The sequence below is a fragment of the Bombyx mandarina genome, chromosome 22, assembly GCF_030267445.1.
Source record: "Bombyx mandarina strain Sakado chromosome 22, ASM3026744v2".
In the NCBI taxonomy this organism is placed as follows: Eukaryota; Metazoa; Arthropoda; class Insecta; order Lepidoptera; family Bombycidae; genus Bombyx; species Bombyx mandarina.
The window spans coordinates 15,816,346-15,843,143 of record NC_143228.1 but is presented as its reverse complement, the minus strand read 5'-3'; the positions used below and the strand labels follow the sequence as shown (position 1 = coordinate 15,843,143).

The following is a 26,798-nucleotide window of genomic DNA, read 5'->3' as shown; positions in this document are numbered from 1 at the left end:
AACAGAGGAGGTCTCATTGCACCTATTAATAGCTCGGTACACAAACATTTTACTAATACCAAGCGTATGGAGAGTTTTAAAAATTGCATTTGGCTCCATACCTACTTTGTGTAATGCAATCACATTACCCGATGTTATGCAGGCGAAGTAAAATGTCCCTTAGAAATAAGGTGACACTCTACAAAATTTGCATACGCCACGTCATGACCTATGCAAGTGTAGAGTTCGCTCACGCGGCCCGCACTCACCTAAAATCATTTCAAATTATCCAATCCCGTTTTTGCAGGATAGCCGTCGGAGCCCCGTGGTTCGTCAGGAACGTCGACCTCCATGACGACCTGGACTTAGAGTCCACCAGTAAGTATATGCAGTCGGCGTCGATGCGCCACTTCGATAAAGCGGCACGACACGAGAACCCTTTCATCGTGGCCGCCGGTAACTACATTCCCGATCCTGTGGAAAGAATGGAAAGCAGTCGACGTCGCCCAAAACACGTCATCTCGGATCCTCCCGATCCACTGACGGTGCTTCTAGGTACCTCAAGCACCGGTCACCGTTCTCGTCGAAAAGGGCTCAACGAGTAAATTAACTCTCAGACACAGCCCACAGAGTTTCTCGCCGGATCTTCTCAGTGGGTCGCGTTTCCGATCCGGTGGTAGATTCTGCGCAGCACGGCTCTTGCTAGGGTTCGTGCTAGCAACGTCGTCAGGTTTGAGCCCCGTGAACTCACCTACTAGTTACGGTTACGCTGGAATAGCCTCTCAAGGCTACCAGCTTAGGTTTATATTAAAAAAAAGCAATCACAGCGATTCGCTTCTCTTTATCACCCCACTCCATTTTAATATCGCAAAATATTGTACAATGTATTGGCGCCAAAATGAGGAAACTCAATGAGCAATCATATAAAAATGACACATTCCAAATCGTCGTCGTGGCCTAATGCGGAATTTACATTACGAAATTAGTGTCATGCATCTTGAACTCAGTTTCACGAAAGTAGTTTTGGTATATGCGAAAGTAATTTCGTAAATTAATTAGGATAAGACGTCCGGTGCATTCGTGTCTGTGAGACCATAGAACTCATATCTCAAGGTGGGTGGCGGCACTTACGTTGTAGATGTCTATGAGCTCTGGTAACTACTTAACACCAGGTAGGCTGTGACCTACGCAATAAAAAAAAGTAAAAAAGGCGAATACGTGCGAGCCTGAACTTTATCATTTGTTTTTCTTCGCTAACACGAAATATATATAGTTTTTAAAAAGTATTTTTTCTTTTTACTATTATTACAGTGAAATCTTTTTTAACTCGTTGTGAAATGAAATTTGATGAAACGGAAATGACACCGGAAAAGCGATACTAAAAAGAGATAAGTAGATACGATTATATACAAAAGGATTTAATCGGCGAGAGAATGAAATAGGTAATAACACTTCTAAAGGTTCCATTACCACCTTATCTTTACACTTAACACTTTTTTGTATCAATCATATTGTCACCTTATAATTTTTATTCCACTATCACGCTTTTCAGTCAAATTTTCTAGTAACATGTCAGATATATGCATTTGCTTATTTAGATACATTGATATTTTTGGTGCCATTTGATCTTTCGTAAAAGACCTGGTTTCAATACCTTTATTATATTAAAAATTCACTGTATGGGCTATTTCCTTTGCTTGGTCAAGAAGTCAAATTAAAAACTCAAGTGTCATTGTACCAAATGTCAAAGGTAAATTTTGTCAACAAGTCACTTTTGGAATTTGTTGACTAGTATTTTCCATAAACCTAAGAGATAGATAGATAGACTAGTATTTTATTTTGATGATATTAAAAACAGAATTATATTGGAGATAATGAACACCTCCAGCAAGTCCACTGCACTATCTGCAGATTTAAATAATTTTGTATATGGTGTTTCAAGACGAAACACTCAAAGTACCCCGGAGCTCACCAAAACTGGTATAAGTTTGTTAAAAACCTTTCCGGCGGCAAGGGACGCTGTGTTAGAGTTTTTCTCGATTGTGTTTCAAGAAGCCGTTAACGTTGCCATCAGTCAAACTGACTATGAAGTGAGTTGTTAATGATTCTTGAAGGTTACATTTTTAGCAATACTTAGGTGAAACATGGTTAAGGTTAAGACTAACTTACATGACTTAAACTAAGAGAGCTTCCTTTAATTAGAGCATTGGATAAACTATCATCTGCTTATTATATATTTTCTTTTAAATTATATTGTTAAGTAAAAAGTCATTTGACGGGCAGTAAGCTCATTGTTCAAATTATTATTAGCAGGTCGAAGCCAATAAACTAAACGACGTGAATGCCTATAGGTGCTTAGAGACATGATTTCGAACTCAGTTGTATTAGAGTAATGCTATGTAACTTATGAAACACAAGTGCTTTGCATAAGCACAGAGCTGCTTTTTGATATAAGTACGCTGTACAGTGGTCTCATTCATGCATGTTCATAATATGCTTGATCAGAAATTAGTACAGCATATAAAATTTGGAGCTTTGATTTTACTGCTTCATGTTATTACTTTATTGTAGAAACAAAGTGGACATGTGGTGGCCAGAATGCAGATACAAATAAATACATACATACCACTGTGGTTTGGAATATTAGTTTCTAGTGTTAATTAACTAGAACTATTATTTGTAAATCAAGAAAACACTTAAATTTGTATTTATTGTAATAGCAGTATAGTGTCATTGTTATTGATTTACAGTCTATACTGTCTCTAAAAGAAAGTCTTGTAATAATTAAAATATGTTTATAGTTTAATCTCACTTTGTTTACTTGTTACACTATTACAAACACTGAGAACTTAAATAAAACTAAAAGTAATTTTAATTATGTTTAAGATCGTGAAAACTAAAGCAAATACTAATAAGCCTTGTAATGTTTTATGTTGACTGTTTGTGCATAATGATGTATCTTTTAGGCTGATCCAAATGCAAATAGTCTTCTGGAGAGTGTCAGTATGATCGGACCTGAGCTATGCAATCTTGGAGAGTCATGGGCACCATTCATAGCTCCTTGGTGTGTCAATTTGATAATTGACATTTCCACTAACAAGTCCAATGTGCCAAGTAAGTATTTAAATCACATTTAAAATAATAATAATATCTGCTAAATATTATTTCATGCTACAATATTATATTGTTTCATCATTTTGGATAAGTCAATTTATAAAAATTTGACCTAAATTTCTAGTCAGGTGTTCATTAATTGACTAATAAGGAATGTACAAATTTGTTCATTTCAGACTCCACCCTCCAGAGTGCTGAGCCTGTCAGGGTGCTGTTGGATATAACAACACAAAATTTAACATTATTAGGTCCAGAGGAAAAAGCTACATGCATTGATATGATGCTTGGTAAGAATTCTTTACTAGTTACATACACTTACTCAGTAATACTATACTGACTTATCAATGCACATATAAAAAATAAACCTAAACATTTAGAATTTGGAAGAAATATTCCTTGGTTAGTTAACATGTTCAACATCATTATAGACATCATGTATCTGACAGCCTACTTTCATGAAGGACTTCACAAAATTAACAACAATTGCTTAAAAAGTGTTTGCAAATATTGTCAAAGAAAACCTTAAAAACACTGTGACTTATGGAAACAGTGGATTAGATCACTTCCGAGATTATATATGTCAGATATCAGTGTCCATGGTCAATTGTCAGTGTCAACTGTCTATCCTTGCTGGGAGTTCACTGACTTTGCTATCCATTGGGTTAGACATAGTTTCTATTCTGGAATTTAATGTGCTGAGAGGTGCTCTCAATATTTATTTTATTATTATGTTGATCTGTCAATGAAATAAATTAAGGATGTTTGAAATCCAACACTAAACTAGACATAAAAAAATTCTACACAATTCTCAAAAAATTTAATTAGTACCTCCTTCCGTAGTAGAAGATTAAGAAAAAGCGCAATCAATTGAGGAACTTGAATAGTGTTAACATTACAAAGATGTCAAAGTCAAATGTAAAGCTCACCCTCTTTAAGAACAGTTAGCTGGTAGATAACTCAATTGTTGAGTTAAGCTCGCCATTTTCGCAATGATTGTATTGTATTAACTGTGTGTACAATAAAGAATAATAAAGACAATAGCGTCATGTTATTTATTCTGTGCGCGTATAGAATCTCGTTGGTGCGGCTGGGCTGTGGGTCGCGTGGTGAGGGCGGAGGCCGGGCTGGTGGCTCTGGTGGCTCCGCGGGCGCTGGCTCTGGGCGCAGACGCGGCGCGTGCGTTGCTAGCCCAGCTGGCGCACCACGCGCCCGCACTTGCTCACCTGAAACGAGCACTACAAACTTTATTTCACGTAAGTGTACTAATATATCGACGCTTGAAAGGCACGTGACTAAGCGACAATAACTGCTTTGTACATAAATGATAGGCAATAACCATATTCGAGGCGCAAAAAATATATATTCTAGGTCTATTAAAACATTTCAATCCTACAGCTAGATTCGTTAAAATAGTTTTTTTTCAGTTATTTCAACTTTAAATTAGTCTACTGTAAAGTTCACGCATTGTCGGTTAGCCTTTTGCTTTTTTTGCACGTTTGCCTTTCAAGCCTCGATATATATATGTATATATATATTATTGCCCTTGTAGGCAGACGAGTATACGGCCCACCTGATCGTGAGTGGTTACCGTCGCCGATGGACTTCAGCAATGCCAGGGGCAAAGCCAAGTCGCTGCCTAAAAGCAGCCCTCTTATTGTAAAGCAAGTAGAAATACTGTATCACATGTTTTGAGGTTCCAACATCTAGTGTCAGCTAGTGGTTGACGGTTGAAATTCAACAATAGTAACGATATAAGATTTATATTCATTTATACAGTAGATTAGACGTTATTTCGGATTCCCCCGATCCACTAACGGTGCTTTTAGGTACCTCAACCATCGGTCACCGTTCTCGTCGAACCCGTTGCTTGCGAAGGGTTCGATTAACCCATAGACACAGCCCCCTGAGCTTCTCGCCGGATCTTCTCAATGGGTCGCATTTCCGATCCGGTGGTAGATTCTGCGAAGCACTGCTCTTGCCGGGGCTAGTGTTATGCTACACATTAGGGTTACGCTGACATAGCCTCTCAAGGCTATCAGCAAGAAAAAAACATTAGATTCTATATACTATTCTGTAGTTCTATTCTATAGTTTTACGTTTTGTTCATTACAATTTTGTTGTAGTATTGGAAAAAACTGTTTCATATTTGTTTTTAAAGGAAATTGGATGATAAATAGTGCTCTGAGATCTTTTTTACTACGTACTATCCGATTTTGACATCTATAGACACCTCTCTACGGTTCTCGTGAGCGCTATAACTCGTACGTCTTTGAACGAGGTTTTTGGGAATTGCTCAGCAATGGGCAACGGCTTAGCTGTGCCTACATTGCTGATGGTCCATGAGCGGTCGTACCCATTCACCATCAGGTGAGCCGAATGCGCCTGTGCCAAAAGCACTGAACCATCTTGTCCTCAAGTTTAACCGGAATGTATAAGGTATGGTGATTACCGTTTGTAGGAAGTGATAAGGGAGGACAGTATGCCGGAGAGTAAGCGTGACGTCATACCGTATCTACTGAATTTAGCTTCGAAGTCCGATGTAGTCCTGAAAGCCTTCACGCAAGATATAGAACAAACGCGTGAGTACTGCTAATTCATATTGAATAAGGAAATACGTGATTAAAACCATTTTTTATTGCTTCACTGGATGGACGAGCTTAAGGCCCATCTGGTGTTAAGTGGTTACCAGAGTCCATAGACATCAACAACGTAGATGTTGCCACCAACTTTGATACATGAGTCCTAAGTCGCAGTTTTTACAGTACAACGGCGGCCCCGCCCTTTAAATCGAAACGTGTTACTGCTTCACAACAAAAATAGGCATAATAGCTATTATCCATTATGCCTATTTTGGCATAGGGTAGGTGGTACCTACCGTGCGGACTCACAAGACCTCCTACCACCAGTAAATATAAGACTTAAAAAGAGTCATTATAGATATTTGATCTATGACTTTATATGCTATTTAAAAATAAAGTTTTTTTTTAATGCTTAGACCGGTGGACGAACTCACAGCCCACCTGGTGTTAAGTGGTTACTGGAGCCCATAGACATCTACGACGTAAATGCGCCACCCACCTTGAGATATCAGTTCTAAGGTCTCAAGTATAGTTATAACGGCTGCCCCACCCTTCAAACCGAAACGCATTACTGCTTCACGGCAGAAATAGGCAGGGCGGTGGTACCTACCCGCGCTGACTCACAAGAGGTCCTACCACCAGTAGAATAAAGTAGAAGTAGAAGTGTATGTAAGATGTTGTGTCGGTTGAGTGTCGGATGAGGTGGTGCGTCGTCTGGGCGCGGTGTGCGGGGGCGGGGCGCGGTGGGAGGGCGCGGCGCCGGCGTCGCTGGTGCAGCTGCTGATGCGGACGGACGCCAGGTGTCTGCTGCTGCTCCTCAGACACGCTCGGAACTACCAGTTCTGCAGGCAGTTGCTTGGTGAGGCTTTATAAGCATAAGCTACATGTTCATAACAAGGGCGGATCTAGCTATGGCGCCGGGGGGGGGGGCGCATATCGTGGTCAAGTCAAGAACTTATAATTTAATTTTGATAACAATAGATACAAGTAAAAAGTAGGTATTTTATTAATGTACTTAAGTACTGTACTTAAAAATATTTATTCTTTATTGTACACTTGAAAAACTTAACACATAATAACTTGTACATATACACGTACATATTGCCATCTTCTCTTGAAGACATCCAAATAAGCACTATCACGCACGGAATGAGGCAGCCTATTTATATTCCATAACCGTTGTGAATGATTTGTCATAACAGCTAGAGGTATGTCGAGGGGAATGACGCAAATGTTGAAGGTATGTGGTATAGCTATGTATAATTATTTCAGAGCACCTCCTACAGAAGCTAGAATACGAATGTCTATTCCCGGACAAAACTATACCGCTGTTGACGAGCGCCGCTGAGGAGATACACATGATCCGGGAGAAGCTGCTGGACGGGAATCAGCTGGAGAAGTATTCACTCGCGCGACTGCTCATCCTGATTTGTAAGTGCCTACCATAGTTCAGAGTCCGTCCTACAGGGTAACTGTAATAGGATGAGCACTGCTAATATTGCTCATATTAATTAAGTAAATATGTGATCAAGTAAGCATTAGCTCTTGGCCGGGGAATTCCCGCAGAACGGGGAATAGATTATAGATAACTATTATTTGACAAACTTTTTGGAACGAAGTTCCTTATGGGACGATGCGGAGGGGTACCCTAACCCGGAAAAAACGTCCGTAACGTAAGATTATTATTAGTAATGCACACAGTGTACGACTTAACTTTGTAATAACGTACAAATAAATAACATGTTTTTTATCAAATTTTTTTTTTTTTTTTTTTTTTTTTTTTTTTTTTTTTTTTTTTTTTTTTTTTTTTTTTTTTTTTTCCTACCTAAGCTGATAGCCCTAGCGGCTATGTCAGCGTAACCCTAACTTTAGTAGGTGAGCTCACGGGGCTCAACCTGACGATGTTGCTAACACGAACCCTAGCATGAGCCGTGCTTCGCAGAATCTACCACCGGATCGGAAACGCGACCCACTGAGAAGATCCGGCGAGAAACTCAGTGGGCTGTGTCTGAGAGTTAATTTACTCGTCGAGCCCTTCGTCGCAAGCGACGGGTTCGACGAGAACGGTGACCGGTGCTTGAAGTACCTAAAAGCCCCGTTAGTGTATCGGGAGGATCCGAGATGACGTGTTTTGGGCGACGTCGACTGCTTTCCATTCTGTCTGCAGGATCGGGAATGTAGTTACCGGCGGCCACGATGAGAGGGTTCTCGTGTCGTGCCGCTTTATCGAAGTGGGTATCATTCATTGACTACGATCTCAGAGCGTTCGTTTGCGCAATACACTAACTCTTATGCAAACAACCGTGAATGAAGTGTACCACAATAATATCGCACGTTACCGAATGACCGTGGGTTGTTGCGAAACCTCCAGTTTTATTTTCTTTATACCTCGAATTAGAACTTAAAATTAATATTTTTATAATAAGGAACTTCGTTCCTATCCGGTGTCTCACGACATCACACATTTGTTTATTTATTGTTTAGATGGGTGGACGAGCTTACGACCCGCTCATTTTTTACTGATTTCCACAGCCCATAGACATTAACAACAATAAATAGGTGGGGTGGCGGCACCAGTAAACGTATACTACTTTCAGGCTACAACCAGCCCTCGGAGTTCGTATCGACCATAAGCTACCTGCTGCAGTACAGCCGCGACGACGCGACCCTCGCGCTGCTGGTGCGCATCATGTCCGGCACCGCCTCCATGCACGTGCCCAACGACACCTCCGACATCAGCACCGACACCGAGCGGTACCAGGACTTCATCAGGACGGGCGTGGAGCACGCCCTCAGGGACGCCGCCATGTCCGACACGCAGATAAAGAGGTGCTTCATCGAGGGAAACGTTCCTAAGGATCAAAAGACGTACATGCATTATTTTTGTCTGAACATCATTAAGCTGTTGAGGTGAGTGTTGGTTTTGTATCGTGTAGATTTTGCTGTTTCCTTCTCTCCTTTTAGTTTGTTCTCGGCAGAATTAAACTCACCTTATTTTCCTCATTGAGAGAAAAGAGACCGCGCGGGCGCAGTCCGATAAGGTGGTTCGACCAAATCCGCAACACACTAGAAATTTTATTCCACGACGCCCTTCATCCGGCCAATGATCGGAGGCACTGGCGGGACATTACAAGGAATAAAATCCTGTCGAAATATAACGGTCACAACCCTTAGCAGTGAGGAAACGACGCGAGGAGAAGGACTACAATAATAAACTTACATTATTTTCCTCACAATAGTAAACTCACTTTATTTTCTCCTATAATAGTAAACTCACTTTATTTTCTCCTACAATAGTAAACTCACTTCATTTCCCCCCACATTAGTAAAGTGAGTTGACGTTGTGCGGTGGTTGCAGATGGGAGAGCTCGAAGCGCGTGTCGCAGCTGCGCGGGCGGGCGGTGGGGCGCGCGGTGCGGGCGAGCGTGTACCGGCTGGGCGCGGCGCTGCAGCACTACGCGGCGCTGCTGCGCGACCCGCAGCTGCAGCACTGCACCATGAGGTCGCTCAACGAGATGCCCACGTGCCACGCCCTCGCCGAGGTACGCACGTGGAACAATTACAACTCAATCCATCGACGACATGAAGTCGTCGTGGCCTAAGGGATAAGGCGTCCGGTGCATTCGTGTTGAGCGATGCACCGGTGTTCGAATCCCGCAGGCGGGTACCAATTTTTCTAATGAAATACGTACTCAACAAATGTTCACGATTGACTTCCACGGTGAAGGAGTAACATCATGTAATAAAAATCCAACCCGCAAAATTATAATTTGCGTAATTACTGATGGTAGGTCCTCTTGTGAGTCCACGCGGGTAGGTACCACCGCCCCGCCTATTTCTGCCGTGAAGCAGTAAGCTGAGACCTTGGAACTTATATCTCAAGGTGGGTGGCGCATTCACGTTGTAGATGTCTATGAACTATGAGCTCCAGTATCCACTTAATACCTGGTGGGCTGTGAGCTCGTCCACCCATCTAAGCAATAAAACAAAAAAAAAGTGAAACTAGGGTTATGCCAGCGTAACCGGTAGGTTTTTTTTTTTTTTATTGCTTATATTGATGGACGAGCTCACAGCCCACCTGATGTTAAGTGGTTACTGAAACCCATAGACATCTGCAACGTAAATGCGCCACCCACCTTGAGATATAAGTTCTAAGGTCTCAGTATAGTTACAACGGCTGCCCCACCCTTCAAACCGAAACGCATTACTGCTTCACGGCGGAAATAGGCGGGGCGGTGGTACCTACCCGTGCAGACTCCCGAGAGGTCCTACCACCAGTGATTACGCAAATTATAATTTTGCGGGTTTGATTTTTATTACACGATGTTATTCCTTCACCGTGGAAGTCAATCGTGAACATTTGTTAAGTACGTATTTCATTAGAAAAGTTGGTGCCCGCCTGCGGGACTCGAACACCGGTGCATCGCTACATACGAATGCACCGGACATCTTATCCTTTAGGCCACGACGACTTCAAGCTGAGGTGAGCTCACCGGACTCTAGTGACGTTGCTAACACTAGCCCAAGCAAGAGCAGTGCTACGCTGAATCTACAACAGGATCGGAAACGCGACCCACTGAGAAGGTCCAACGAGAAACTCAGTGGGCTGTGTATATGGGTTAATTTACTCGTCGATCCCTTCGTCGCAAGCAAAAACGGTGACCGTTGCTTGAGTTACCTAAAAGCACCGTTAATGGATCGAGAGGATCTAATGAAAGTAATGGAAGAAGCTAATGAAAGTTTGTCCAAGTGAAGGTTCTGTCTTCAAGTGTTGCCTAAATAAAAAATCAGCTTCCCTTCATTAGCCGCCAGGGGCGCTGTTCCAACTCCATACAAATTTGAGTTAACTCTTGGGCGATCGAAAACGTTAAAAAAACACTAAGCACACTGATGGTGACGATGTTCCGGTGCAGGTACTAGACAGAGTGGACATGTCCGGCACGAAGGGCCCGCCGCCGAGCGTCGAGAGCGTGCTCAAAGTCGTACAAGCGACCGTCAAATATTTCTTCAGGTGCATCCACGAGCCAGGTAACGCGATAGTGACCATGCGGCTATCTCTTTTGAACCAGTCAGATATTTAAAAGGGGACATTACTAATGTCCTAATGTCACATTCGGATGCACAATAACCACTTACTAGTGGTCCCCCGGCAGTCGAAATCTGATTAATTAATTGAAATTATAAGTTTGTACACTATTATGATTCTATTGCCAAATACTATTATACTTCTACAATCACAGATTTCGCTAAGACTACACTTTAGATAAATATTAATAAAGACAAATAATATTTAATCTATTATCAATTTGACCACAGACTATAAGCAATAAGAAAAGTTTGACAATGAAAAAATAGTATGTATGCGTGTGTGTGTGTTTTTTTATTGCTTTAATGTATTTTATTCGTAACTTAAAAAATTATTAACATTCTGCACTCCTTCTCTATATCTATATATATAAAAGAAAGTCGTGTTAGTTACACCATTTATAACTCAAGAACGGCTGAACTGATTTGGTTGAAAATTGGTGAGGAGGTAGCTTAGAGCCAGGAGAAGGACATAGGATACTTTTTATCACATTCCCGTGGGACGTGACATAAAACGTGGTATAACAAAACTGATGTGGAATAACAAAACGCAACTGACAGCTAAACGTTCTATGCTTAAATTTTGAAGTTGACCGGTTGATGTGTTTGAAACAAACCGTGTGGCGGAACAAAGCTCGCCGGGTCCGCTAGTTCTCTATAAGTGTGGGAAATTTCATACTCCTCCGTCCGCGCAATTTTCGTAAAAAGGGGTACAAAGTTTTTGCTTCACGTATTAATATATAGATGTTATGTCTGTTTCGTTCTCTGTTTTTGGGAAATAATAGGTCTTCATCAATGAAGTTGTCGTTTTACTATGACCTATAACTGGCCATTTGTAACGTTATTTATGTATGGCTGGAAACAAATTCTAAATTCAAATCAATTATAAAAAAATATGAAATTCTATTTTCAAATTCATTCGTTTGTTTATTGATTAGTGTTTTGGTTTCACTACATCCGTATAGATTTCATCAATATAGATACGATAAAAATATGAGTAATTAGGAAATACGAGTTTGCGGTAGCAATGGTTTACAACATTGATGACGTCTACGAATTCACGACTATTCATTTAAAAATGGTTTAATAAATTCAATATCCGTGAGCTAGTACAAAATACTTTCAAGAATTCATTACTGGTCGTAGCATCTGTTATGAGTCCGCACGGGTAGGTACCAACCACCCCGCCTTTTTCTGCCGTGAAGCAGTAATACGTTTCGGTTTGAAGGGTGGGGCAGCCGTTGTAACTATACTTGAGACCTTAGAACTTATATCTCAAGGTGGGTGGCGTATTTACGTTATAGATGTCTATGGGCTCAAGTAACTATTTAACACCAGGTGGGCTGTGAGTTCATTCACAGGTAATTTAATGATAAACACTTTGGATTGTGATGAGGAAATGCTTTAAGTAAATATCGTTTTCGACAGACGTAATGAACAAAGTCCGGGGCACACAGACCGCGTGCCGACTGCTCCGCAAGCTGTGCGGCCACAGCAAGCTGGCCCGCGCCGTCGGCCTGCGCGACCTGCTCGAGGCCGCCATGTTCCGCGAGGAGCGCGCCTTCGGGACCCGCGCCGAGCCCCGCGCACCCGACACCGACGACCTCCTCATACACTTGAACCAAAAACACGTGAGCCTTATCTCTCTATTATTATTATCATTTTATTTTTTTTATATAAGTAAACACCAAGAATGGAGTGTTCTGAGTTGATGATGTCTATGAGCGACAATGACCACTCGCCATTAGGCCGATTGGTTACAATGTCAAAAAAGAGCATTCAATTGAGGGTTCTTTATTGTAGGGCCCGATCACGCAGCTGACGCAGAGCCACACGTCAGTGTTCCACGCGGGCATCATCGGTAAAGGAGTTAGGAAGAAGAGCTCCCACGACGAGAACGCACTACCGCCGATACTCACCACCAACAACGAGCTGCTGATGGGCGCGCTGATGGCTTGTATGGTCAGTTCGGTCTGCATAAACTGCTACACTGTTCATGTTCGGTACGGTCTGAAAGACAAGAATTTTTATTTTAATTTTATGTAGACTTTCGATACAGCGCTATCTATTAGATATTCACTAAAGTATAACGTCACTGAGCTAACTCATAGATATCATATAATGACAATCCTACGTATTAATAATAATATTAAATAAAATAATTGTAATAAAAAAACACGTGTGGCACTCGGGGACTGCCGCGCTAAAGCTATTGCATAGCATTTTTATCGAATTATGCAATTATAATTAGACAATAATAATTTAATATTAAAACAACAATAAAATAAGACCACACTATATTTATAAACATTAACAAAAGCAAAACATTAACTATCCCCTTCACACTCATAAGCTAGACCGCGCGAGGGAGAGATGGGCAGATTTTTCATGATGTGCATGCGGCAGTGCGATGTCACGCCGCGCGCTTATTCACAAACACTACACAAGCAAAATGTGTGAATGTATTGAACGCGAGCTACATAGTAGGCGTAGTGGGGGTGTCAGGTTATTTTCGTTACACAATTTCTCCGGACGGTCTCCACACTCAAGGCCCGCGATAGAAGCTATGCAATAGCTTAAACATTTTTCATTTTAATTTGAGATAAACAATATCTTATTTCTCAAAATGGACCAAATTAGTTACAGTGTGCGAAGTTACATTAATATCAGTTCATTAATTGAGGAGTTCATCGCGGACAAACAACGTAATACGAAATGTTTATATAAATATTGAGGGGTGAAAAGCTATTTGGTTTAAGCAACATTTTTGCAAACTTACAGCCTTTTAAAATTTAAAATTTGGAAAAAATATCATGACAAAACAATTAAAAGCATCGAATTGTTGATGCTAACACTAAATAAAACGGACCTTTAAATACAAAGATAAACGTCGGGTATTTAACGAAATGTCGCTTAAACCAAATAGCCTTTAACCCCATGATACAGTATCGATGTCGACAGAAATGCAATTTTAATATTACCCAATATTAAAGCCGAAACGTTGATAAATAGTTGTAATCGCACATTGTAATCCTTTGGTTTGTACTTATCCTTAAAAGAAATTTAATTGTTCGTTAAAATCGATTTTTAGCAAGTAGCTTTTTATCGATTTTAATGACATAAGATCGCTTAACGTTGAACCCGTCGCTTGCGACGAAGGGTTCGGAGAATAAACTAACCCATAGGCACAGCCTACTGAGTTTCTCTTCGGGTCTTCTTAGTTAGTCGCGTTTCCGATTCGGTGGTAGATTCTGCGAACCATTGCTCTTGCTAGGGCCAGTGTTAGCAACTTCGCCAGGTTTGAGTCCCGTGAGCTCACCTACTCGTCTGGCAACGCTGACATAGCCTCTCGAGGCTATCGTCATAGGTAGAAAAAAAAGTTTAACAATGAGATCACTCAAGGGCTCTAATGGCCCTTTTTTGTTCTTTGCAATGTAATATTGTGTTAGTAGCACACACTACTCTGTATATATGCTCTAGCCGCACTCCGTGTGACTTTTTGGCGAGAACACGAGGAGTGACGTTATGTGATTTGTTTTATTTTCTCTGTTTAGCGTTTCTTCAGGTTTAAATGTGTTATAACGGTGATTTATGAACGGTTTAATATCTGTGAAAGTGCAAAAAGTGGGAAAAGGAAACAAAGCAGCTGGACGTAACTTTTCGGGATCCTCCAAAAAGTTTACTGAAAAAATCTCACTAAATGACCACCATTTTACTGAGATTACATACATACCATCTCACCTCATTTCATTTAATTTCATCCCAGTTGATTAATGTCTCAAATTAATCATCTTCATTTTATTTCACTCCATATTATCATTTTTTATAAACGAAAATATAAATTAAAATAAGACCAGACCAGTTTTAGTTACCAGGTCATAAAATCCCTAAAAAAAAGCACTCCGTGTGTATGGTCGCAGGACGGGAACAGCGGTGTGGTGGAAGGCGCGACCTCCGTGGCGCTGTTGCTGGTGGAGCTGGTGTCTCCCGACGTCATGTACAACGGTCTGCCGTGGCCCGACGAGGACTTTACCAAGGTGCGCGACTACTCTTAACCGAACTACTCTTAATTTGAAATTAGTTGTTGCGATGTTGTTGTCAGCACGGATGATAAATATAAAGCTTTATAGTCACAAATGATTTTTTTTTATTTTATTTCACGGTCAAAGCCGTGATCAGTTGTGTTAATTAAAATTTTAAAATTATTGTTTTGCAATCTGTACTTTACTAAACTGAGAAATCATAAAAAAAAATTAATGCTTATTTTGACAACGTCGCGTGAAGTCAGGGCCGCAAACCCGTAATACTATATTATAATCACCGAACAGATATTGTTGTAATTGAACCTAAAACTAAGTCGAACGGTTTTTCTTTTTGCCTCACCTGATAGTTAGTAGATATTGTTACTAGTGGATATCAGCACTGCCAGAAGCTCAGCTAAACTGCTGCCTACCGAAAGGTGTATATAGACCGTGAGCGAGTAGTTGATGGAGCGAGTTGTTGTGTGCAGCAAGTGAGCATCGAGCGCGAGCTGTACATGCGCGCGGCGCTGGAGGGGAGCCCGGTGTGTCGCGCGGCGCTGCGGCGCTGCGGCGGCGCCCGCCCCGCGCTGTGCCTCGCCTCCGCGCTGCTGCGCGCCGCCGCCGCCACGCTGCTGCACCGCCTGCGCGCCCTGCTAGGTACCGCCGCTGCGCCTTAACGAGCGGACGTCGCTTGTTTAAAGAATTTTCGAGTATAAGCCCCGCACGTTGATATTGCGATGGAGCCATGTCACAATAACAGCTGCGTGACGTCATCCGCAGCAAAAAGAATTGCTTATAATAAGTACTGATATTATAAAGGTGAAAGAAGTCTTGTCTGTTTGATATATATTTTCATACAACTACTAAAAATTATAAAAACAAAATAATTAAAAAAATGAATAGAATTTGTTATCCGCCATACATAAATTACGTTACAGATGGCCAGTTATTGTAAAATGGCAACTTCATTGGTATTCACCTATTATTTCGTGTATCAATCGGATTGTGGGTATAAGCCGCGCCAATAAAGAAACGAATCGAAAATGGCGGTGGCGATCATGCGCTCTCACTCTAAACTATTGCTGTCTTTAGTCGCACACGGCGCGTACTGCATGCAAAAAAAATATCAGTTCTGACTTTGTTCTCAGACGCGCTCTGTTTTCTCTCAAATTCTGTTATTATTTGTTGCATTTGTTCGTTATTTCGTGGTTATTTTGTTATTTATTTTACACCTCCCCTCTGCCAGGGCACCAAAGTAAAGTAAAGTACATTCTCATTTGTTTTTTTTTATATTTTTTTACAATAAACAACTTTTTCTTTCTATCTTTCTTTTTATTTGTTGACCCTACCATCTGTCAGTGCAGGTACATAGACGCCATTTTCGATTCGTTTCTTTATTGGCGCGGCTTATATGTTAACGTTTTGCTTATCAGATCGCCACACGCATTCGCCTGAAGTGGAACGCGAGCGAGCCACCTTAACGGAGCTGTTGTCTACAATGACCCTGGGACAACTGTTACCGCATCCGCTGAGCCATATGTTGGAATTAGCGCCTGAGCTTACTCCGAACGAGGTAGGTGTCGACCGTCGACGTGCTAGTTACAGTGTGCTATAGTATGGAATTGAATAGCGTCCCTGCGTTTGCCGCTAGGGACGCTGTTCCAAACCCATACAAATTTGAGTTAACTTTTACGCGATCGAGAACGTTAAAAAACTCGCACTAAGCATGTCGATCGAGTGCTGCGATCATAAATTGCACAAAATCAAAGCATCAACTGTATGAGTGTGATAAAGAGTTTAAATAGACAGGCAGACAAAGCTAATGGTATGGTAGGAATCAATACCGTCTTTACCATAAGGACACACGGGGCCCGTGCCCAGGGCCCCCATTCTCAGGGGGCCCCGAAAGACCGACAATTTCTCTCACACGCTTATTTCCAAAACATTTTTGTCGGGCACATTACACTTTTTTCACAAATCAGTAATCAGAAGGTTTATTATTTATTATATATATATATATTAATATATATTTATAAGACATATACTATGCCTATAATAGAAGATTTTGCTCAACAGACATCCCGAAAGAAACCGTTATCGAAATCGTAACCAAAAAACCAGCAGCATTCTAATATCATTAATGACATATTATATCATACTGTATTTGATTACCTATAATAAATGGTCATACTCAGTAAAAACATGTTATTATAATTCGCTTTTTTTACTTTCCAAAAGGGCCTCAAATTCTTGTGTGCCCAAGGGCCCCATCATAGTTTAAGACGTCCCTGGTAGGAATAAGTATGAATACCGAATGAAAGAAAAATGCATAAACACTTTTGTTGCAGATTGTACAAGTACTGCGTGACTGTTTGTGGAACTACACACGGGACCACGTCCCGTCGCCTGCTTTATTTACGTGTGATGCTACAGGTTGGTTATTTATTTTATATATGAATAAGATTAAATTGGAGGTACTCAAAACAAAACAGTTTGAGAGCCTGTGACCTACGCCCGAAAATATCTTATACATTGACTATATTATTATCCCACAATTCGACTTATAAATGATGTATAGTATAAATTCTGATTTTTACAGGCTTGCACTGGCGCGATCCGTCTTCTTGCAAACCACCGACCCTCTATACTGATACATTGAGGATTATAATACAGAAAAGAATAGCGAAATTGGGACATTTGTATCCAATAATGTTTTTGAATCTTGAAAAGGAAAGCAGTAATTAATATATCAGGGCACTAAATTATTGTTTTTGTAAAAAATAATATTGTACTACCAACTTGCTGGAGATTGCCTGTGTACATAATGTAAATAATTTATTAATTAAAGTATCAGACAATAAAGTGCTTGTTTTATTTATATCTTTGTAAATTAATAATAAAATAAAATTTATTAACTAAGCTTAGTAGTGACTCGTGAAAATACTTCTTTCCCTATACTTCTTTATAGCCTATTTTATATTTGTTTGAAAATTTGGCTTTACGTGATGGGAAAGTTTTGTGAAATATCGTATTTTGTTATTTTAGTGTTAGTTTAAAGGTGAAATAACTACGGTACAATAATGATTGATTTGTTTTATTTTACTCATTACAGGATACAAGTATGAGTAAATGATATAAAATAAATAGATGTATCTTGTATCATTCTTCCAAAAAGTTCATTGAAGTCTCAGTAACTGGCCACTACATTTGATATAATCTCTTTTAATTTAACCATCACGATTTCAATTTATTAAAATTAAAATTATGAAAATTAAAATTTAACGAATTAAAAAAAATTCTAGATCATAAAACTAAAAAAGAAAGGAGCAACTGTCAAACAATAATTAATAAATACTTTTTGGCGGGGACGCAAGGCGCTCCTTGCGTGTGAATCGTTTATTTTGTCTATTTAGTGTTTCTTCAGGTTTAAATGTGTAATAACGGTTGTTTATTAACTGTTTTGTATCTGTGATAGTGCAAAAATGTGGGAAAATGAACAAAGCCGCTGGACGTAGCTTCTCCAGATCCTCCAAACGTCGACAAAAAAAATTCGCAATTAATTACCACAATTTTACTGAAATTATATTTTATCCCATATCCTCTCATTTCATTTAATTTAATTTCATGCTGTGTGCGGTTTATAAGGCTTGTAGAGGTGTTAATTACTGTCCTTTATAAATAAAACAAGCTATAGTAGAATTATTTTGTCCGTGTATAAAACATAGCCCGGCTAGGGCGGTGAGCATGTTGCGCGGGCGCAACGCCATTATCGATAAAAACAAATAAGTCATCGAAGGCAGGTACACGGCGGCGGGGTGGTATACGAAGGGTGGTGAGACATTATTATGTTAAGAGTCATTTGTACTTACCTGCAAATTATAGTACATTATGTCGAAGAGTAATGTGTTTTTATGCATTCGTTTTCTGAATTTCTTTAGTGACACAATGGCTACTCCTTTGTTTTGTATCAAAATGGCAGAATGTATTCAAAATTATTATTTTTATTATTTTGAATTTTAATATTAATTTTTTAATATTAATTTTTTATAAATTTTAATTATTAATTATTTTGAATACATTCTGCCATTTTGCACGTATTGTTATCAAAAATGTGTTAAAATTTTTCACTGAAATAAGAATAAACCCCGAAAAGTTACAAAGTGTTAATTTCTACCGTTCTCGTTAACTTGCTGCGGCGATATGTGGTGTAAGTGTTCGATTAGTGTTTATTTCTTTCATTTTTATCACTAACCCACAAAATACAAAACTAAATACACCATCGATAACGCTTATCGACAACAATAATGCGGATCACTATGTCCGTCGATAAGTCTCGTGAGTGGAAGAGAGAGCGAAATACTCGCTTCAGCGCTCTAATTTTTTATGACCCAAACTGCACGGACAAAATAATTCTACTACAGTTCCAATTTTACTCCGTATATTGTCACAAGTGTCTGACGTGTTGGGCGGGTTACGACTGACCAAGCGATGTACAACCGCATGCGCTACTCAAACTGTGTCCCTGCACATACAGATTGATTAATGTTCCAAATTCATCAACTGCATTTCACTTCATTTATTATATATTATCAGTTTTCATTAAAAATATATATAAAAGATTAAGGTATCATACTTTATCACCTTTGCCTTTCCAGGAAAAATTTAACTACTACTACTGTCACTGTCAGTGTCTAACAATAAATCACAATAAACAAACGAATCAAACTAAAACGAAGTTTATAATTTTTAGTCATTTTTGAAGTAGTTTTATGGAAATAACTGTTGTTCATCTGCATCTGTTCTAAAAAAAGAGATACATTAGGGAAAAAATGTCTTCTGATACAAATAAACCAGAAGGTTCAAACGCGGAGCCCAACAAACCCATTTGTTTGATAATTTTAGGTTAGAGTTTTTGTTCATAAACATGTAAAATCATACCGTAAATAAAGAACAAGTATTAATTGATCGAATTCAAGTTTTGAAAACATAGATCCTTGTAGAACTTAATGAATAATATTCATAGAGATTTTTAGGTATGGCCGGTGCTGGAAAGACTTCCTTCACACGTCGATTGTCAAGTAAAGTTATTAATGGATCACGACCTTATCTAGTGAACTTGGATCCAGCTTGCAGGGAAGTACCTTATCCTGCCAACATTGGTAAGATTCTGTGAACTGCAATCATGTTATACTGATATTCATTTCAAGCCTAGAAGTCTAGAATGAATTTATTTTCTAACCGGATAGACTAGGGAGGCTGATTTTGTGCTAGGGCCTATAGACAAAATCATAGATTGAATCCAAACAGTTGAAGCCTGTATTAAATTATTAATTAATAATCATAGTATAATAACCGGCAAACTTCTTGAGCATTTGTCGACGTAGTGGGGGTAAGTTTGCGCATGGTACACTCACGTGCAAAAACATTACTTACTCTGCGTCATAATGCTATTAAATTATTAAAATCAACATATGTATTTATTTATATATTTATTAGAACATCAACAAAACATATAGGTTAATAATTGTAATAATTTAATCTTGGGGTAAAATAGATATTCCTTCTATTAAGTCAAAACTAGAGCTGTTGCCAGGTCTTGGTTCAGTTGAAGCGAAGCTGGTATTTGTAATTTTTTTTTCGTTATCATAATCTTGACCATCATCATCATCACTGTTTTCATCACCCGAGTCGCTATCATCGTGATGAGTCGACATAGGGCTCATCGGCGTAGTTTACAACTCGGTCGATTCGGTCTTCTTTTTTGTCTATAATTAATTATTTTTTGAAGATATTCGATTCGTAGTAATCGAATGTTACTTTTTTCATTTACCAGCTTCCGATTATTTTCTGTTCTTTTTTTCCATCTGAAGCCTAGCTCTTTCATAATCCGTCGTAAGCTTAATTCCGAGCCATTAAAATTTATATCTTCTTTAAATTTTTCGAAGCCTTTCTACGGTATGGAGTTTCGCTGCTTGTTATGTAGTTATTATGATTACATCTTTTTATTACAGATTGAACGAAACTATCCATTCTGGTAACTTTCTTCTTCCCTGATCTTTTCTTACCCGGAGTCCGAAACACGGCGAGCAAGCCAGAGCCTTTAGCTTCGTTAATAATGCACCTAACAGTACTCACTGATGTTTTTGTTGCTTCCGAAGTCTGTTTTAATTTTTCCATATCATTCTTCCCATGTTTTATAAAGAAGCAATATACGTCGTACACAAATTTTCTACCCTTTCTTTTAAGTACTACACCAGTTTGTCACGGCATAGTGTATGTTTTATAAAAAATCAACAAACACTCAACAAATAGCAATGGCAACAAAGTCCACAAGCAATTATAACAAATAACTTAACGATTAATAACGATAGACTTTCCACTGTACGCAAGCGTACTTTTGGGAGCAAGCGGAATGAGGGCGCAGTGCGGGACGCAGGGTTCGACTGATCTACCAATAACGCGCTCGATACGATTTCCCCTGCCGTCGCGCCTCACCCTCACCACCAAAGTGATCTAAAATTCGGTTCTGCGCAGTCAAGGTCATTTGCTCACGAAGTTTGCCGATTACTATACAATTGAATAATTTTGAGTAAAGCAGGAATATGTTAATTGCTAAAAAAACCATTTCAAATAAAGATTTTTAAAGATAAAGATTGCTATTCAGTTGCTATAGATCTAAATGCTAAAGATTGTTATAGATCACAATTAAATTGAAATTAAGATTAATTTGTAGAATTTAAAACAATGTGACTCTTTTTATTTCCTCACCTTATTTCATTCTGCAATTTCAAAAATTCTTAGATAACAAGGTTAAAAGGTATAATTAAACATAATGTGTCCATATAAACATTTGCAGATATAAGAGATACTGTAGACTATAAAGAAGTGATGAAGCAGTATGGTCTTGGACCAAATGGTGGTATAGTTACAGCACTGAATCTGTTTTCAACAAAATTTGGACAAGTCGTAGACTTGATAGAGAAAGCAGGAAAGAAACACAAGTACTGTGTTATCGATACACCAGGTATTTATTTATATATTTTTCTATTAATGCAGTTTGTTTAGCCAACATGTCACGTTGATCTTTTCCTGCAATTTCAAAATGAGATGAATTCCCTAATATAAACTTATTATTAAATCTATCATTAAATAAAACACATATAACTATTATATAAAAATACTCTTATATGCTCTCATTTTTGAACCACTTGTCAAACAAATTCTCTTGATTCAGTTATGTTAACTGTCTGAGTGGTTACAGAACATTAGACATCTCACAAGAATACTGAAATGGAACTATTCACTATTCTATTGAAATAACTACAATACCTTACAAATTTTGCCTTGGAAATAGAATAGTGATACTATTTTGTACAATTATCTATTAATATGTAACTAGTAGTAACAAGATGGTTCAAATTTTTTTTCAGATTAAAAATATAAATACGTATTATTAAAAATATTGTTCCTTGAATATTCAACAGGTCAAATAGAAGTGTTCACATGGTCAGCATCAGGCACAATAGTGACAGAAACACTGGCGTCATCCTGTCCCACAGTCGTGGTGTATGTAATGGACACAGTACGCAGTGTGTCACCCGTCACATTTATGTCCAACATGCTGTATGCTTGCTCAATATTGTACAAGACTCGGCTGCCGTTTATTGTTGTCATGAATAAAGTGAGTTTCAGAGATATTTTTTAAATTAACAGTTTAAGGAATAAAACTATCACAGTTTAAGGTATAGTTTAACGATGTGTGAACAATCAACAATGTACTTAAAGATTAGTAATTGAGGTAAATAATCTGTAAATAATATTTCTGGATTCTGGCTATTGGTCGGCCGGCGGCGTCTCTGCCGCTCCCCTGCACGCCTGCCCTTCAAAGACCCACCTAAGGAGTAACCAACAGGGATTTGCGCGTTAAAATAGTTTATATTCACATAACATAATGGGGATCAAGGCTGTTTGTGCATGACTATACCAGAATAGATTTTGAATTAATGTGAGAAAAAATGTTAAATCAATATGGGCATAACTATGTCTGTCTTTTATTGAACTCGTAATGAAAATGTTTTGTATTGCAATTTTAAAATATATGCTGATATTTTGAATCTATTCATACTTTAATAATTTTAAATTGCAAAAACATTAATTAAATAAATTGCTGCAAGAATTAAATAAAGTGTTCTCATGATAATACATATAAGTAGTGTGTGTGATATGTGATCACAAGTCTTCTCATTTTCTTAGCCTTGGTTGGCAGACATGCATTACCTTATGGTGAGTGGGCACCGTTACTAATAGACATACTTTATCAATAGGCAGCAAGTTGGCTCTGCCCCTGACATTGTTTACGTCCATGGACGACGGTGACCACTCGCCATCAGGTGGGCTGTGTGCTCGTGTAGGCAACATGAGCAATAATAAAATAAATAAAGAAAACGTCAGCAATCCCAGGGACACAGTTAAGTTTCCACCTACAACTGAGAACTGTACGTAATCCTTGTTTGAAGAATCTACTTCTTTTAAAGTTGACGATAATGCTTATAGTGTTATCACCCATAGGACCTCTTGAGAGTCAGCGCGGGTAGGTACCACGACCCTATTTCAGCCGTGAAGCAGTAATGCGTTTCGGTTTGAAGGGTGGGGCAGCCGTTGTAACTATACTTGAGAGCTTAGAACTTATATCTCAAGGTGGGTGTCGCAATTACGTCGTAGATATCTATGGGCTCCAGTAACCACTTAACACCAGGTGGGCTGTGAGCTCGTCCACCCATCTAAGAAAAAACAAACAAAAAAACATTTCAATTATTTTGTTTTTGTCCCAGATCGATGTAGTAAACAATTCATATGCAGTGGAATGGATGAGAGATTTCGAAGCATTCCAAGAAGCATTAAATGCAGATGGTGGGGGAGAGACGGAAGGAGGAAATACTTACATAGGAAACTTGACACAGTCCATGGCACTGGCATTGGACAGTTTTTATTCAGATCTGAAGTGCTGTGGTGTGAGTGCGCATACTGGTGAAGTAAGTTTATTTTATGTTCAGAGCATATACCATTCTGAGCAGAGAAAGTCACCCACTTAATGTTAAGCGATTATGAATGACGAATTTCATCACTTTAATGCAAGTGCCACATTTTGCAAAGAATAATGTATTTAACACATTTTTCACTTTCTATTTCCAGGATGAAAAAATACCACTGTGTAATAAAAACTTAACCTAAAAAATATATAATTTTGCATAATAGTTAGGTATTATTATCTTGCACGGGTAGTCCAGTATCTATTCCAGTTAGAAGGATGGAATCCGTTATATGCTACAATTGAAACTTTGATTTCTGTGTTTTAAAGTTTTGCTTAATTCTCTTAAGTCTGGGTGTTGTTTTAGTTAACTGGATTAATTTATAGCTCCATAGACACAACTCACTAAGTTGCCGGATCTTCTCAGTGGGTTCATCCTTCCCATCCAGTGGTAGATTCTGAAAAGTACTGCTCTTTCTAAGGCTAGTGTTAGCAAATTCGCTCAGTGTGCTTAGTGCGAGTTTTTTAACGTTCTCGATAGCGTAAAAGTTAGCTCATATTTGTATGGAATGGGATCGGTTGCGTACGTTTGCCGCTAGGGGCGCTGTCCCAACTGCATACAAAACGGAGTTAACTTTTACGCGATCGAGAACGTTAAAAAACTCTCACTAAGCACACAGGTTGTGCCCGTGAGCTCATTTACCCGTCCGGGCGTAGATGAAATAGCCCCCTAGGCTATCAAAGAATAGGCAGGAAAAAAATATTATAGTATAGTATGAATGAAATTTTACAGGGCATAGATGAGTTCTTCAAACTAGTTGATGAATCTGCAGAGGAATATGAAAGGTTAGTATGGAAAAAATCTATTTGTTTATTAATCACAGAGGAGGATATATAAATTGTGTGTTGTTTAGTGTTGCCATATATATAATGACTTGTTAATTTTAGAGAATACAAAGCAGATTGGTTGAAAATGCGCGCTGAAAAATTGGCAGAAGAGAAACGAAAGAAAGAAGATGAATTAAAAAAGACAGACAGCGGTACAGTGAAATATCTATTTTAGTTTTAATATTTAAAGGGACTTGTTTTTCATTTTTTTAAATAATAGTGTTTATAATTTAGAAAATAGCAAAGCTCAACCCCAAGCACTGGTCATCGTAGGCTCGGCGAGTAAACTAACCCTCAGACACAGCCCACTGAGCTTCTCGCCGGATCTTCTCAGTGGGTCGCGTTTCCGATCCGGTGGTAGATTCTGCGAAGCACGACTCTTGCTAGGGTTCGTGTTAGCAACGTCATCAGGTTTGAGCCCCGTGAGCTCACCTACTAGCCCGGTAACGCTGACATGGTCTCTCTAGATCATCAGATTAGGTAGAAAAAAAAGCAAAGCTCAAAATAATCCATAGACAATCTTTGTTTTTCTTATTTAAAAAAAAGAAAAAACATTTCATCCGTTCCCAACACACCGAAGTGTAGAATAACAAGCGCGACCGAATACCGTTAAAGTATTTATAATTATCACAATCATTTGTTTTTTTGTTTTGTTTTAAATTATATTATTTGACATTTCACAGTGGAGACAGTTATAGACAAGAAGAGTTTGATAGATGAAGTGCCGATCGGTAGAGAACTCAGCGACATGTACCTGAAGCACCCCGGCAACGAGAGCTCCAGCGACGACGAGGGAACTGAAAATGAACCGGAAATCGGTAATTTTTTTTATTAACATTACTGGCTGTATGCCACGTGACCTCTCGGGTACGACGCTGGTACCAGGGTACGGTATCAAATATCTCTAAGTATCTCACGAAATGTTTTCAAACTGAATGTTTGCATTAAACCTTCCTTAAGCTGTGTGCACACGTATACGCGTGTTGAGTTAAAATTTATTATATTTTTACTAAATATTTCTTATATGGCTGAGATTCACACAGAAACAGACACGTTGGATAGTCAATATTATTATTATTATTTTTATTGCTTAGATGGGTTGACGAGCTCACAGCCTACCTGGTGTTAAGTGGTCACTGGAGCTCATAGACATCTACAACGTAAATGCGCCACCCACCTTGAAAAGTCAATTTGTTGTATTTAAATATAATTATATAGGTTTGGACATGTGTACGCCATGAAGACAAATAATTTACTAATCGAGAAGGTCACTGTAAAGTGAATCTGAATGTTATGTTCTATGGCCATAGCCATCATAAAACGCAAAACATTTGACAAGTTTGCATTTATACAAGTTCCGTCGGTCTACCGAGAAATGTCACCCGCGCGGTCGGAAATCTTTCCTTTGATAAAAAGGAGCATTTTAACTATAAACCTACCTAACCTACTTTCCAAAGATAAAAATAAAAGGATAGGATGGGAATTAAAAAAAAAGATAAGACGTCCGGTGCATTCGTATGTAGCGATGCACCGGTGTTCGAATCCCGCAGGCGGGCACCAACTTTTCTAATGAAATACGTACTTAACAAATGTTCACGATTGACTTCCACGGTGAAGGAGTAACATCGTGTAATAAAAATCAAACCCGCAAAATTATAATTTGCGTAAATTACTGGTGGTAGGACCTCTTGTGAGTCCGCACGGGTAGGTACCACCGCCCTGCCTATTTCTGCCGTGAAGCAGTAATACGTTTCGGTTTGAAGGGCGGGGCAGCCGTTGTAACCATACTCAGACTTTAGAAGTTATATCTCAAGGTGGGTGGCGCATTTATTACGTTGTAGATGTCTATGGGCTCCAGTAACCACTTTGATGTAAGTGGGTTGTGAGCTCGTCCACCCATCTAGGCAATAAAAAAAAAATAAAAAAAGAAAACATCCTTTAATTGCAGACGACAAACCAGAGCACGTGGCTATGTTCCAAGAGTTCTTAAAGAAACATATAAAACCTAATGACACGCAGAAATAATACGTAGTTAGAACTTATTCTTTAAACATAAAATAAAAATGTATATATTAGGATTACGAACATTAAAATAAAACAAGA

The 26,798-nt window shown here is 38.9% G+C and overlaps 2 protein-coding genes across 2 annotated transcripts; both read left to right on the top strand.

Annotated features, from left to right (window-relative positions):
• The first annotated feature begins 1,718 nt into the window (after positions 1–1,718).
• Positions 1,719–17,641, top strand: omd (integrator complex subunit 5 omd). Its single transcript, XM_028170643.2, has 17 exons — positions 1,719–2,069; positions 2,946–3,093; positions 3,270–3,380; positions 4,165–4,346; positions 5,552–5,672; positions 6,364–6,531; positions 6,945–7,103; positions 8,270–8,582; positions 9,031–9,214; positions 10,586–10,700; positions 12,186–12,388; positions 12,561–12,719; positions 14,678–14,794; positions 15,268–15,436; positions 16,213–16,352; positions 17,128–17,212; positions 17,379–17,641. Exons 1-17 carry the CDS (start codon positions 1,854–1,856, stop codon positions 17,522–17,524), a joined length of 2,736 nt encoding a protein of 911 aa, XP_028026444.2. The 5' UTR covers positions 1,719–1,853; the 3' UTR covers positions 17,525–17,641.
• A 1,818-nt stretch (positions 17,642–19,459) lies between these two features.
• Positions 19,460–26,796, top strand: LOC114240193 (GPN-loop GTPase 1). The gene is made up of 9 exons (XM_028170666.2): positions 19,460–19,681; positions 19,813–19,938; positions 21,636–21,803; positions 22,264–22,460; positions 23,611–23,811; positions 24,601–24,653; positions 24,756–24,847; positions 25,379–25,513; positions 26,644–26,796. Exons 1-9 carry the CDS (start codon positions 19,609–19,611, stop codon positions 26,718–26,720), a joined length of 1,122 nt encoding a protein of 373 aa, XP_028026467.2. The 5' UTR covers positions 19,460–19,608; the 3' UTR covers positions 26,721–26,796.
• Positions 26,797–26,798: the final 2 nt, after the last annotated feature.

Bases quoted from the DNA above. Each gene is read 5' to 3' on its own strand.
- LOC114240193 (XM_028170666.2), top strand. From the start codon at position 19,609: ATGTCTTCTGATACAAATAAACCAGAAGGTTCAAACGCGGAGCCCAAC. The intron at 19,682-19,812 runs GTTAGAGTTTTT...AGAGATTTTTAG, and splicing joins CATTTGTTTGATAATTTTAG to GTATGGCCGGTGCTGGAAAG. The intron at 25,514-26,643 runs GTAATTTTTTTT...CTTTAATTGCAG, and splicing joins TGAAAATGAACCGGAAATCG to ACGACAAACCAGAGCACGTG.
- omd (XM_028170643.2), top strand. From the start codon at position 1,854: ATGAACACCTCCAGCAAGTCCACTGCACTATCTGCAGATTTAAATAAT. The intron at 7,104-8,269 runs GTAAGTGCCTAC...TACTACTTTCAG, and splicing joins GCGACTGCTCATCCTGATTT to GCTACAACCAGCCCTCGGAG. The intron at 12,389-12,560 runs GTGAGCCTTATC...TCTTTATTGTAG, and splicing joins TACACTTGAACCAAAAACAC to GGCCCGATCACGCAGCTGAC.